The 11,267-nt window shown below is 57.3% G+C and overlaps 2 protein-coding genes across 3 annotated transcripts; both read right to left on the bottom strand.

The window, feature by feature from the left end:
* Positions 1-141: 141 nt before the first annotated feature.
* PLK1 (polo like kinase 1) lies at positions 142-5,531 on the bottom strand. The gene is made up of 10 exons (XM_030229799.2): positions 4,807-5,531; positions 4,511-4,679; positions 4,289-4,433; positions 3,839-3,932; positions 3,119-3,338; positions 2,581-2,739; positions 2,421-2,498; positions 1,785-1,939; positions 1,176-1,358; positions 142-849 (listed from the first exon to the last, which is right to left on the bottom strand). Exons 1-10 carry the CDS (start codon positions 5,197-5,199, stop codon positions 643-645), a joined length of 1,803 nt encoding a protein of 600 aa, XP_030085659.1. The 5' UTR covers positions 5,200-5,531; the 3' UTR covers positions 142-642.
* A 1,251-nt stretch (positions 5,532-6,782) lies between these two features.
* Positions 6,783-11,262, bottom strand: DCTN5 (dynactin subunit 5). 2 transcript variants are annotated; one of them, XM_030229651.2, is made up of 7 exons: positions 11,166-11,262; positions 10,981-11,049; positions 10,621-10,739; positions 10,087-10,198; positions 9,352-9,454; positions 9,030-9,121; positions 6,783-7,111 (listed from the first exon to the last, which is right to left on the bottom strand). In XM_030229651.2, the coding sequence occupies exons 1-7, from the start codon at positions 11,211-11,213 to the stop codon at positions 7,091-7,093; spliced, it is 564 nt and encodes a 187-aa protein (XP_030085511.1). In that variant the 5' UTR covers positions 11,214-11,262; the 3' UTR covers positions 6,783-7,090. The 2 variants fall into 2 exon arrangements, with proteins under 2 accessions (XP_030085511.1, XP_030085512.1); XM_030229652.2 differs by lacking the exon at positions 10,981-11,049 and having other exon boundaries at positions 11,166-11,248.
* Between the last annotated feature and the right edge of the window lie 5 nt (positions 11,263-11,267).

Below are 11,267 nucleotides of genomic sequence, written 5' to 3'. Positions count from 1 at the left end.
ATTCTTTAGCCACAATTAGTCATGGAGCCAAGGAAGCGGCAAGCCCAGCCCAGGGCTGTCAGTAAGGGTAAAGAGGATGCCTCATTGAGAGGGGAAGCCAGAGAGGTGCTGCCCCCTCTCTCAGCAAGGAAGGAAGTGATGCTGTGTCAAACAACCTTTATTCAAGTTATGCAATATACAAAAGTTGAGGTTTCATGGAGTTTCAGTATTAAAAGGCCGATTGCTCAAATCTCACCCTGGGCTTGTTCAATACCTTACCTGAGCTTCTACCAGAGGAAATGAAGCCCAGAGCAAGGGCACAGCCATGTACGGACACCTCACTGCCAGCTCTGCTCTCTCAAGAGCAGGCCCAGGCACCTCAAATGAGAGGGCTGGTTTGGAGCTGGGTTTTTGGCTTTGGGAAATTAGAAAAACAGGCTAGGTAGGGAATTTAAAAATATACTTTGTTAGGGGCAGGAAGCAAGAAACCTTTGGGCACCAGTCAGTAAACAACACCATCCCACAGCAGCAGGGGCTTCCTTACGGCAATGAGCCCATACCCAGGGGTGGGAACCCAGCTGGGCCACGGGAGGGAAGCTGCCAGACCTCTCCCTCCACAGCTGGGCAGTTTGGCACCGATGTCGAGTCCAGCAAGAACAAGGCCTAAGAGGAAGATTTCACCCGGCCCGAGCCAGACTTGGAGCTGAGGAGCTTCTCCACCATGGTGCGGGCGTAGCGCAGGCGGCTGGCCAGCTCCCGGCAGCAGCCGTGCTCCTCAATCAGGCTCAGCTTGTACGTGCGGAAGTCCCGTTTCTCATCTATGTATGTGACAGCCGCCATGAGAGGGCACAGGATGACCTTGGTGTGGTCCTGGGGGGAGAGAACACACACTCACTGAGCACTGTGCTCCTTGGGGCAGCATTTCCTCTGGATGAACCATCTTGGCACACCCGGAGCATGTGCCAAGGTCCCTCTGTAGAATTCCTTCAGAGTGCAGCAAAGGGCAACAGCTGGCTGCAGCAGTTAGCCTGCTGCTCCAGAGCACGGCCCCACACGTGTGAGGAGAGTCTGGGGGCTTTAGATACCAGCACAGACAGCTCCCAGAGCCAGGCTCCCTGGGCAAAGCCTTGCCCCTCCTGCCACCATCCAAGCCGCACCATGTGCGGCCAGAGCCACGGCCCTGCAAAGAGCCTCACCTGGAAGAAGTTGATCTGCACAGTGCCATTGCTGAGGTGCAGGATGATGGCACTGCGGGTCCGGAACCAGGTGCACAGGTAGGGCAGTCGGGCCAGCTCGTCCCCTTCCCGTGGTGTGATGTTCGCCCCTGCCTTCAGCAAGTGCTCGCTCATGTAATTCCGGAAGTACTTCAGTAGTGTTATCTGCAGAAGGGATGGGCTGTGAGGGGCTGAGGGTGACCCCAGGCACGGGGGAGGAGCACGGGAACTGCCACCACAATCCCAGACCCTCCTTACATCTTTCAGAGCTTGAGGTGTCACAGCAAAAACTTGTGGAAATCAAAGTTAACTCTGACCGTGACCCATCAGACTCACTTTCCTGAACACTTTGGTACATGCAAGTCATGTGAGCACTTAAGTTTCTGTGAAACTGCTCATAAATGAGCCTCAGATAGCAGCTAGAGCTGCTAGTGTTTGTCCTTGGGGCCATGTGTCACCAGCTAGAGGAAGCCTGCAAAGTGCCAGTGGTCTCCAATAAATGTTTCTCCCTGGAACCACCCTGCCCTCAAAGCCTAAGAGTGGCAGGAGTCTCACCACCCCCCAGCCAGGGCTCCTGTCCCTAGGACTGACCTTCTTGTTGAGGGCAGAGGGGTAGGACTTCACAGTGAAGTAGGACTCAGTGTTGTTCTGCTCAATGTACTGCAGGTTGTCCCCATCGTTGTACATGATGAGCCGAGTGGAGTCATTGAAGAGAACCCCAACGCTGTTGTCACAGAGCTGGTAACCTGCCCAGAAGGGACCCCATGAGACCTCCAATCTCAGGGGACCACCAGCAGTGTGTTCCAAGGCAGATGGTTTATCACCCAGGGATTCCCTAACAGCCACCCCACCAAAGCCCTGCCAGGTCTCCCCTTTGGGGAGGTCTGGCTGGCACTTTCCCATCTTGGGATTTGTCATCTCCCTTATTACATCAGCTGCTTCAAAAACAGCCTCTACTGCCGCTGTGGCTCCCTGTGCAGGCTGGGGAAAGCTTGGTCACCTCATGCACAGGTACCATTGTCTACATTAAAGTGGCCAGGGCTGATAGTCAGCAACCACTGCTCTGCATTCCTGGGGTATCTGGTAAGATTCCTGGCAGTGGTCTTGGACACATACACTGGAATACGGTGATTAAAAACCCAGGCCTAGGAAACGCCCCAATCCAGGCTTCTCCCAGCCCCCTCAGACACAAGGGAAGCCCGAAGCATTGCCACCCATGGTTTTTACCGAGTCCATATTTATCCGAGTAGTCCACCCATTTGCTAACCCAGAAGATGGGAATGCAGGCCGGGTCCTCAGCTTCTTCTGCAGGAAGAAAGCAGCTTGTTAGGAGACATTTCCCACAGCCAGTGCACCCCACGAGGCCCATGGGCTGCCCCAAGCTCACCTTGCCTCACTGCTACTCTCTCGGAGGGCTTGGCTGCATTGACTGCCGTAAGCTGCTGCAGCATGTCAGCCAGGTGGCAGCTGACAGCATCTCCCACCTCCCGCAGCCCTGCCGCTTCCTCCTTTTCCAGCAAGGGCTCCTGGGCAGGGCTGTCCAGTCCTGGGCCAGAGAGAGAACACTGTGAGGCGTGACCAGGGCAAGGTTCCAAAGGCACCAGGTACAGACAACCCCTGTCACACAGAACAGCTCATGTCGGAAGGGACCATGGTGGGACATGAGCAGGGTAATTCCAGAGCACAGGACATGTCCAGAGGATTCTGGAATATCTCCAGTGAGAGAGACTCCACACACCCTCTCTAGGCAATCTGTTCAGTGCTCAGGCACTGCAGAGCAGGGAGAGCCCCCTCACCACAAATGCTCTGAGTTTCCATAAGGATCAGGAGAAGATGAGAGGGAGGCACGCTGAAGGTTGTGGATGGTGCTGGAGGCCGGGCAGGCTGTGTCCAGCCCCCCAGCCCAGCTGGGTACCCACACCTACCTTTATTGAGCGCAGTCAGCGGCTTCCGCCCGCCGAGCTCCATGCTGCTGGGAGCCAGGGAGAAGCGGGGCGCGATGGTGAGGCAGCTGGTGGGCAGGCGGCTGGGCAGGTACCCCGAGGTGAAGAACTCATCGTTCAGCAGCTCGTCGATGGTCGGGCGCATGGCAGGGTCTGACCTCAGCATCTTCTGGATGAGGCTCGCGGCCACAGGGTTGATGTGCTGAGGAACAGGCGGAGTTTAGAGACGGGTCAGGGGACAACGTGCACTAGTGACAAATGAACAGGGTTTGCAGCCCAGGGAAGCTCCACCTGGAACAGAGCTCCAGTGCTGCATCAGGCAAGCAGGACACAAGCCTGGGGAAACAGAATTGGGTAGCACAGAGAACTGGCTGCTAACAGCACCCAAAGCCTGAGGTCAAATGACTTGAGCAACATCAACTCATCAGCAGTGGGACGAGCTGGGGACCAGGCCCAGACCTCATGGACTTGCCCATGTCCATTCACCCCCACACACCAACAGCCCAGCTCAGATTTTTGCTGGACTGCAGGGCAGGGAGCTGCTGGCTCCCCACAAGGCTCACGCCACCCCATCCTGAACCAACCCCCTGAACCAGTGGGGTGGCACTGAGAGTCCATGGAGTGCCAGACACAGAGACTGAAGCAGGAGGCTCGCCAAGCACAGCTGTGAGCCAAACAGATGCTCCATGGGAAGCAGCATACCTTGGGAATGGTGTACTCATTCTTCTTGATCCTGATGTATGTGTCTTTTAGACAAGAAGTCTCAAAAGGCGGTTTCCCCACCAGAAGAGTGTACCTGGGCATTCCCAAACAAAAGGGTGTCAGTTTTGCAAAAGAGACTCAGATTGTGCATAGGAGAAACCATGTCCTAAGCACACCCAGGGGCTTTCCTGGCAGAGGGAACATGCTTAGCATTAAGCGCACTGACAGCTACATGTAATGTGCCTGGATCCTGTCCCCGGGAAAAGGAAGCTGGGATCTAGCACCCTGCAGGGAAAGTTTCAGTAGGGGAAGGTCAAGAGGAGGCAGCAGGACTCAGCACTGTGGGGACAGTGACCTGGAGCTTTGGATCACACTGAAGCTCAGAGGAGCCAAGGAGACCAGAACAGGGATTGCCCATCCCCATGGCCTCTGAAAGGCAGTTTGACTCACATGATGCAGCCAATGGACCAGATGTCCACCTCGAAGCTGTGCCCCTTCTTGCCCAGCACTTCTGGGGCGATGTAGTTGGGCGTCCCACACAGGGTCTTCTTGCGCTCCCCATCATACTCTACCTTGGTGGCCAGGCCAAAGTCACCTGGAGGGACAGGGGGACAGAATATGACCAAGATGTCCTGGCTGGCTGGTCCTTGGGTTGGGGTCCCTGCCACTTACCGATCTTCACCTCCATGTCATCACTAAGGAAGAGGTTGCCCAGCTTGAGGTCGCGGTGGATGACGCGGTGGCTGTGAAGGTACTGGCAGCCCAGAATGGTCTGCCGCAGGTAGTACCGCACCTCGGGCTCGCTCAGCGCCTTCCGCCGCTTGTGCAGCTCCAGCAGCGACTGTGGGGGACGGTGGGTCAGTACCGGGGCGGGGGTTGCGGGACAAGGACGAGCTCAGTACCGCAGGACGCGGGGAAGGGGACAGTCGGTACCCGGGGACACCGACACCCACCCCCCGGCCCCTCACCCTGCGGCGGCAGAGCTCCAGCACGACGTAGACAAAGTCGTCGTCCTCGAAGAACCCCTGGAAGCCGACGACGTGGCGGTGGGAGAGGCTGCGATGGATGGCGATCTCCATGGACATCTTCTCCTTCTGGTGCGGCTTCACCAGCAGCGACTTGGGCACCACCTTCCCCGCGAACACCTCCCGGCTCTCGGCCTCGGCCAGCTCGTAGCACCGCGCGAAGCCGCCCTTGCCCAGGAACCGCCCGCGCACGAAGCTGCGCCGGGTGCGCGGGTCCACGAGCACCTTCGGCACCTCCTTTCCCCCCGCTGCCGCCGCCGCCGCCCGGGCCGGCTCCGCGCGGGCCGGCTCCGCCAGCGCCGCCGGCCGCGCCGCCTTCCCGCCCGGCGCGCTCATGTTGTGTCCGCGCTGGGGCTGCGCTGGGGCACCGCCAGGCCCCGGCTGCCTGCACCGAAACAGCGGGTGCGGAAGAGCGGCGGGTCCCGGTGCCGGTACCGAAGCAGCGGCGGGTCTCGGTGCAGCAGTGGGTGCCGGAGAAGCGGCACGTGCCGGGTCCTTGCACCGGCGCAGCCGAGGGTCTCGGTACCGGTGGAGCTTGGGGTGCCGAGTCCCTGTACCGACGGGTCCCAGCGCCAGTGCAACAGCGGGTGCCGGGTGCCTGTACCGGGGCAGCTGCGGGTGCCGGGGCAGCTGCGGGTGCCGGGGCAGCTGCGGGTGCCGGGCGCCTGTGCCGGGGCAGCGGCGGGCCGGGCTGAGCTCAGCCGCTCGCTCGGTCCGGCCGCGATTCAAAGGCGGCGCCGGGGCCGTTACCGCGCGCGGCCGCTCCCCATTGGCCGCACGATTTAAAATCCACGCGGCGCGCGGGGCACCATGGGAGCCCAGAGAGACACGCACCCGCGGGGGCGAGGCCGGGCGCGCTAGGACACGCCCCCACGTCGCGCGCGGTGTGCGCGTGCGCGTGGGGCCGTTGGCTGCGGCCGCGCGCTCCCGCTGCCGAGCCCCGGGGCGAGCGCGGCCCCGCGGGACCCCCGAGCGCGGGCACGAGGCGCTCCGCCATTCCCCTGGGATTTGCAGCCGGCGTGGATTTTCCCGGCAGAGGCACTGCGGCGGCACCGCCCGTTCCCGCGGCTTCCATGTCCTGCCGGTTCCCAGCGGGACTCCCGTGGGTACCCAGGAACCGGCCTTGGGACGGTTTTTATAACACAGACACCCCCACGCCGCTGCCCCTCGGGTGACAGTGTGGCAGTTCTGAGGGGCTGTTCCTGATCTCACTGCCCGCTGTCCCCCCCACGCCAGGGTCTCCGGCACTCCCGGTGCTGGCTCCTGGGCCCCCCTTGGCGGGAGAAGTGACCGTGGGATGCTCCCGTGCCTTAACTCCACCACCAATGCCAAATGACCCACAAGCACACAGCAGCAGCAGCAGCCTCAGCCAGGCACCTGCTCTCTGCTCCCTGGCACGCACGGTGCCATGGGCAGAGGGAATGAACATCGTTCGCCTCCTTTCCCCATCAGCAGAAGCTGTTTCTTTCAGGGCTGGCCAACAAAGATCAGACGTCAGTGGCCAGCATACACCGTGCTTTTGCCCAGCAGGTTGAGCCGATGCCCCTGCTGAGCCTCACCCACAGGCACAGGCCATCTGTGCCAGGGTGTCCTGAAGCCCAGGGCACGGACAGGGTCAGAAGCCCTGCAGGTCACCACTGCCACAGCTCAAGTGCCATTCCTGCTGCAGGGTTGGATCACCCCCGGCGGGATTCTGCTCCCCACAAAGCAGGCACGGTCCCCACTGGCCTGGTGCCTGAGAGACCTCCCCACAGAGCCCTGGCAGGCCCTCACTCCTCACGCCGAGCCACCAGCAGCACAGGCAGGGAGGGTGTGCTCCCAGGGACCCTGAACCTCCTCAAATCCAGCAGCACACCCTGCCCCTCCTGGTCAGCAATGCCGAGCAAAGCACACGAGGATCAATGAAGCCACACAGCAACTTGGGGTTAGAAGTGCTCAGTGTTTGTACAGATTCCTGACAGAAGACATTCCCCTCCCTGTAGGATATGCTTCCCCACTCCTGCAGCTCCTCGGGCACAGGCACAGCCTCCTGTGTCATTCTACTGCACCACGCTGGATGGAAGGCTGCCTGCAGAGCTGGGACACTGACACTCCATCTTCCCAGACCGGCAGAGGCGGAGAGCTGAGCCCAGGTCAGAGGGATGCTTCAGAGGCAGGAGGAGAAAGTGGCCAGTGTAAGGAATGTTAACAATGCTGGGTGTTAGGGATCTTCAGTGGTGGCTTGGTTTTAGGCCCTGCCAGAGGCCACCTTAACAAAGACAACAAAAAAGGTTTTAATTAAGGCAGAAGAGTCAGCTCAGACAGCTAGAAGGAAGAGCAGGCCAAGAAACATGTTATTGCAGTGTCACATCCCTTCATGCACTACAGCTCTGCTCTCAGGTGCTGTGGAACTTCATCACTCAGACTTCCACAGCTGCCATCCCACTCCCAAACTCATATCCCTTCTCCTACTCCTCTGCCATCCCACTCCCAAACTCATATCCCCTCTCCCACTCCTCTCCCTGCTGCTGTGGCTGCTGATCAAGTGATCCCAGTGAAATGCACAATGTGGTGTTGAAACTTTGAGGTGACAACACAGCAACACAGCACAGACACCCCACTCCTGCCAGATACTGCCAGAGACACCCTGGAGCAAAGCAGTGCTCTGAACTCCTGACTTGCAGGAAATCTCACAAGAGGCCCCAAGCCTGTGACAGAGGAGGCCTCTCGGGCCCCTCAGGGGAGCAAGCAGCTGTTTCACCCTGTACTACATGTTGTAATGCACAGGACAGCCAGAATAGCCTGTAGCAGTCACAGAACAGGGGACTGTGGCTCATGCCCAGGCACAGCAGGAACCTCAGTCTAGTTTGGTTTGAAGAGTCATGAGTCACTTGAACAACTGAAGAGGCTTTAATTTATGTACAGTAAAAATACAAACCAGTCAGTGGTTTTACACGGGATGAACAGCAGCCACTACACATGTTAGTACTCACACAGCTATTTGCTACTAAGGCGTATCAGCATTTGCTACACAGATCAGCTGAGCCTCCAGGGCTGCTCATCCACAGCCACACACCTACCACACACCTAAACCCCCAGCTGCTACACTACAACAGGCAGGAGCCCCAGGTTAAAACCTAGAGCAGGACTAGGCTAAGCTTTAACAGAGCACAACCAGAGCAGGCAGAGTGGTGTGCAGCCAGTTGTCTGTACTCAGGTACAAAAGCATCAGATGATGCCTCTAGCTTTCAGAGCTGCTCTCAGCAACTATTCATGCTCTACTACATGTCCAAAATGAAATCTTCACTCTTTCTAAGAAGGCTGAGTGTCATTTTTAAATTTCATAATGCAGAAAAGCACAGAAGAGCTTTCTGCAAATGCAGACACTGGGTAATAAATGGGAACATTTGCAGCATTCTCTCACTTTTAATTACCCACTTTCTGCTGCACTGAATTCTGTGAGTGACATGGCAATCCCCTTTTCAAAGGCCTTTGGCTCTTTAAGGTCTGTGATATCCAGGAAGTGGCACTGACCCCAAGAACTCCAGCCCTGAGCGGTGAGAGCACAGGACTGAGGTCAGCCTCCTTCAGGAGCTAGAAGCTAAGGAACATCCTGTCAGACACAGCAAGACAGCTGTCACTGTCAGCCAAAACTCCTAAAGCCAACAGCAGGATGATGTACCCCTGGAGAGAATCCCAGGGAGAAAGGAAGAGGCCATGCACCTCAGCATGCAGGCCCATGGGCAGCAAGGATTGTGCCAAAGGAAAGGTCTGGGTCTACTGAACCCTGGTAAGTGCCCAGAGCACAGCCAGAACAGCCCTGCTGGGATGGAGACTGCTCCTAGCAAACCTAAGCCTAGCTTTGGGTAAGGACAGAACTGAGCAGACAGGCTGAGGCAGGTGTCAGCCCTGCCTCACTCCCAGCTGCTGCCCCAAGGCAGGCATTCAGCTTTCCCAGCTCCAGAACATTCAGTGGCACAACTCAGACAACGTGGGATGGAGTACACGGGACGAGCACACAGAGTCTGACAGGACACAGCAGCTTTCACAAGGGACTGCTTGGCCAGGCCAGCTGAGGCACAGGCACAGAGGGGCTTGGGGCTCCGGCCTCACTGGGCAGCAGCAGCCCTCTGCCCACCCCCAGAACGCTCCTGTGTGCCTGGGACACGGCAAATGGGCTACTAGACCTGAGTGAGTGGCAAGAACTTCTGGTAATAGCTCTTGGTAACGTCAATCATGAGCTCCTGGGTGCATTCCGGGAGCTCCCCCGAGAAGAGTCCTGGAAGAAGAACAGCATGGCCATCAGTCATTGTGTACCACCTGTGTACCACGCACTGAAACAGGGAGTTTCACAAGTTAAAAGTGCTACTTCTCAGTGTAGAAAGTACCCAGTAACTCTATTTTTAGGCACTAAATGCTAATGGGCACCTTTGTTTTAGAAATCCCATTTAAAGTAAGAACATCCATGTTATCTGCACTTTTGTGCAAGGGAAGATAGAGGGAGCATACCTGGGCAGCCTGAGAAGACAGTGAAAGGTGGAACAACGGTTTCAGGAGGGAGTACTGTGTTGTCTAAGATTTTGCAGCAGTCTTTCAAAACACATCTACGTCCCTAAAACAGAGAACAGGAAAAGTTTATATTTACAACACTATAAACATGAGGTTTTCTTATTATTACTGATATGTTACCTAAATTCCAAGAGGATTAATTACTCAAAACATATCCTTTATAAGAGATCACAGGAATAAATCTTTACCCTGACTGAATGCTGTCCCAACAGAATTAACTTTTCTTTTTGAGGAAAAACGTATGCTTGCTTTCAGCTAGCACACACAACTGCACATTAACATGTCAATGTTCAAACTGGCACCAAAACCCGAGTCAAGCAGTACCAGCAAGGCCTTTTCTACCTCAGCACACAGCAGCCTTGACTATTTGGTCTTATTTACACAGAAACACAATTCCACTTGTACTCTGTGGCCAGGCTGTCTCCCCCGGGCAATGCCATTAGCCACAGGGACAACACCTGGGATGGATTCTGCAGCCAGCAGCAGCTGAACATGCTGTCCACAGAGAAGTGAACCTGAAAGCTCAGCTCCCTGCAGAGAAGGACAAGGAGCAGGAAGGAACAGCACAGAGATGCTGAGCCTGCTCCAGCCAGCTGGTGCAGACACCTCTCAGCTGCTGTCACAAGGCCTCAGCAGCACACAGGAGTTCACAGAAAATACAGAAATGGCACTCACAATGACACAGTTCTTGCCTATGTGCACATAGGAGCCGATCTGGGCCGCGTTGACAACACAGTCCTCTTCTATGAAGACATGGTCACCAATGTGCAGAGGGAAGAAAGCCACCCTGCAACAGGAGAGTAGAGTATTTGTATGTGTCCAACAAACAAACTGACACTGCTAGACCCTGTGGAGTCTCCTGTTCCCAGATGGATTAACAGATGTGGATCCGGTGCTAAGGGAGGCAGAACGGTTTCTGGGTTTCTGCTCTCTAAAGGATGGCCCAAATGAGAAGGAAGATGTTGTGAATAAACACACAGAAACTGAAACATGCTCTTCACTTTGCTATTCTAATCTATCCCTTTCCATCCAACAGAGGGTTGGAACACCAACCCCCAAGGCACAGCTCAGCATCTGAGAAAAAAGCAGGTTTGAGAGATCATTTCTGCAAATTGCTGCAAAAGGAACAGAGTTCTCGGAACACAAGACTCGCTCAAGCTGACAGATTTTTCAGGTATCTCCCTGAAGGAAGGGGCAGGAGACTCTTACCCTTTGCTGAACTTCTTGAAGGGCGGCCTGATGACGCTGCGGCTCTTCACCACGCAGTGCCGGCCCACCCGCACGTTCGCCAGGTCCCCGCGGATGATGCAGTCGTTCATAACGATTGTCTGCAGAAGGACACACACGTAAGCCCGCTCCTTTTGCCGGCACTTATTACACAAACTCATGCCGAGGCCCGGGCACTCCAGCAAGATTCCCTTGCTTTAGGGACGCCAGTGAGCATTACAGACCAGGCTCAGGCACAGAGCAGGATGGCGCTGCTCGGGGCACGAAAGCAGCACGGGCCGCTGGCAGCAGCCAGCACCGCGGGCACCGCCGGGGGCATGGCAGCCGCCGCCCGGCGCTCACCTTGCCGTTGAGGACGATGTTCTGGCTGCCGCACAGCACGGACTGCCGGCTCACCTTGTTGCCGGAGGCCTGCGGGGAGAACGGGCGGTCACGGCGGCTGTCCCAGGCCCCGCCACCCCCCGGCTCGCCCGGCTCGGCCCCGCGGCCCCCCGAGCCCCATGCCCCCGCTGCCCGCGGCCCCGCACCGTCTCGATGTATTCGGACTTGTTGTAGAGCATCTCGCTGAGCTCCATGGCCGCCCCGCCCGGCCCGCGCCGCTTCCGCCGCGTCACCTCCGCCGCGCCCGC

The sequence above is a fragment of the Serinus canaria genome, chromosome 14 (assembly GCF_022539315.1).
Source record: "Serinus canaria isolate serCan28SL12 chromosome 14, serCan2020, whole genome shotgun sequence".
In the NCBI taxonomy this organism is placed as follows: Eukaryota; Metazoa; Chordata; class Aves; order Passeriformes; family Fringillidae; genus Serinus; species Serinus canaria.
The sequence above is the reverse complement of the archived record's forward strand: the minus strand, read 5'-3'. Positions and strand labels throughout refer to the sequence as shown.

Excerpts from the sequence above, each read along its gene's own strand:
- PLK1 (XM_030229799.2), bottom strand. The coding sequence starts at position 5,199 with ATGAGCGCGCCGGGCGGGAAGGCGGCGCGGCCGGCGGCGCTGGCGGAG. Across the intron at positions 2,499-2,580 it reads GAGAGTAGCAGTGAGGCAAG|AAGAAGCTGAGGACCCGGCC; the intron begins GTGAGCTTGGGG and ends TTCTTCCTGCAG. Across the intron at positions 850-1,175 it reads TGCAGATCAACTTCTTCCAG|GACCACACCAAGGTCATCCT; the intron begins GTGAGGCTCTTT and ends CTCTCCCCCCAG.
- DCTN5 (XM_030229651.2), bottom strand. The coding sequence starts at position 11,213 with ATGGAGCTCAGCGAGATGCTCTACAACAAGTCCGAATACATCGAGACG. Across the intron at positions 10,199-10,620 it reads TTCAAGAAGTTCAGCAAAGG|GGTGGCTTTCTTCCCTCTGC; the intron begins GTAAGAGTCTCC and ends CTCCTGTTGCAG. Across the intron at positions 7,112-9,029 it reads AGTTCTTGCCACTCACTCAG|GTGGCCTCTGGCAGGGCCTA; the intron begins GTCTAGTAGCCC and ends GTCTTTGTTAAG.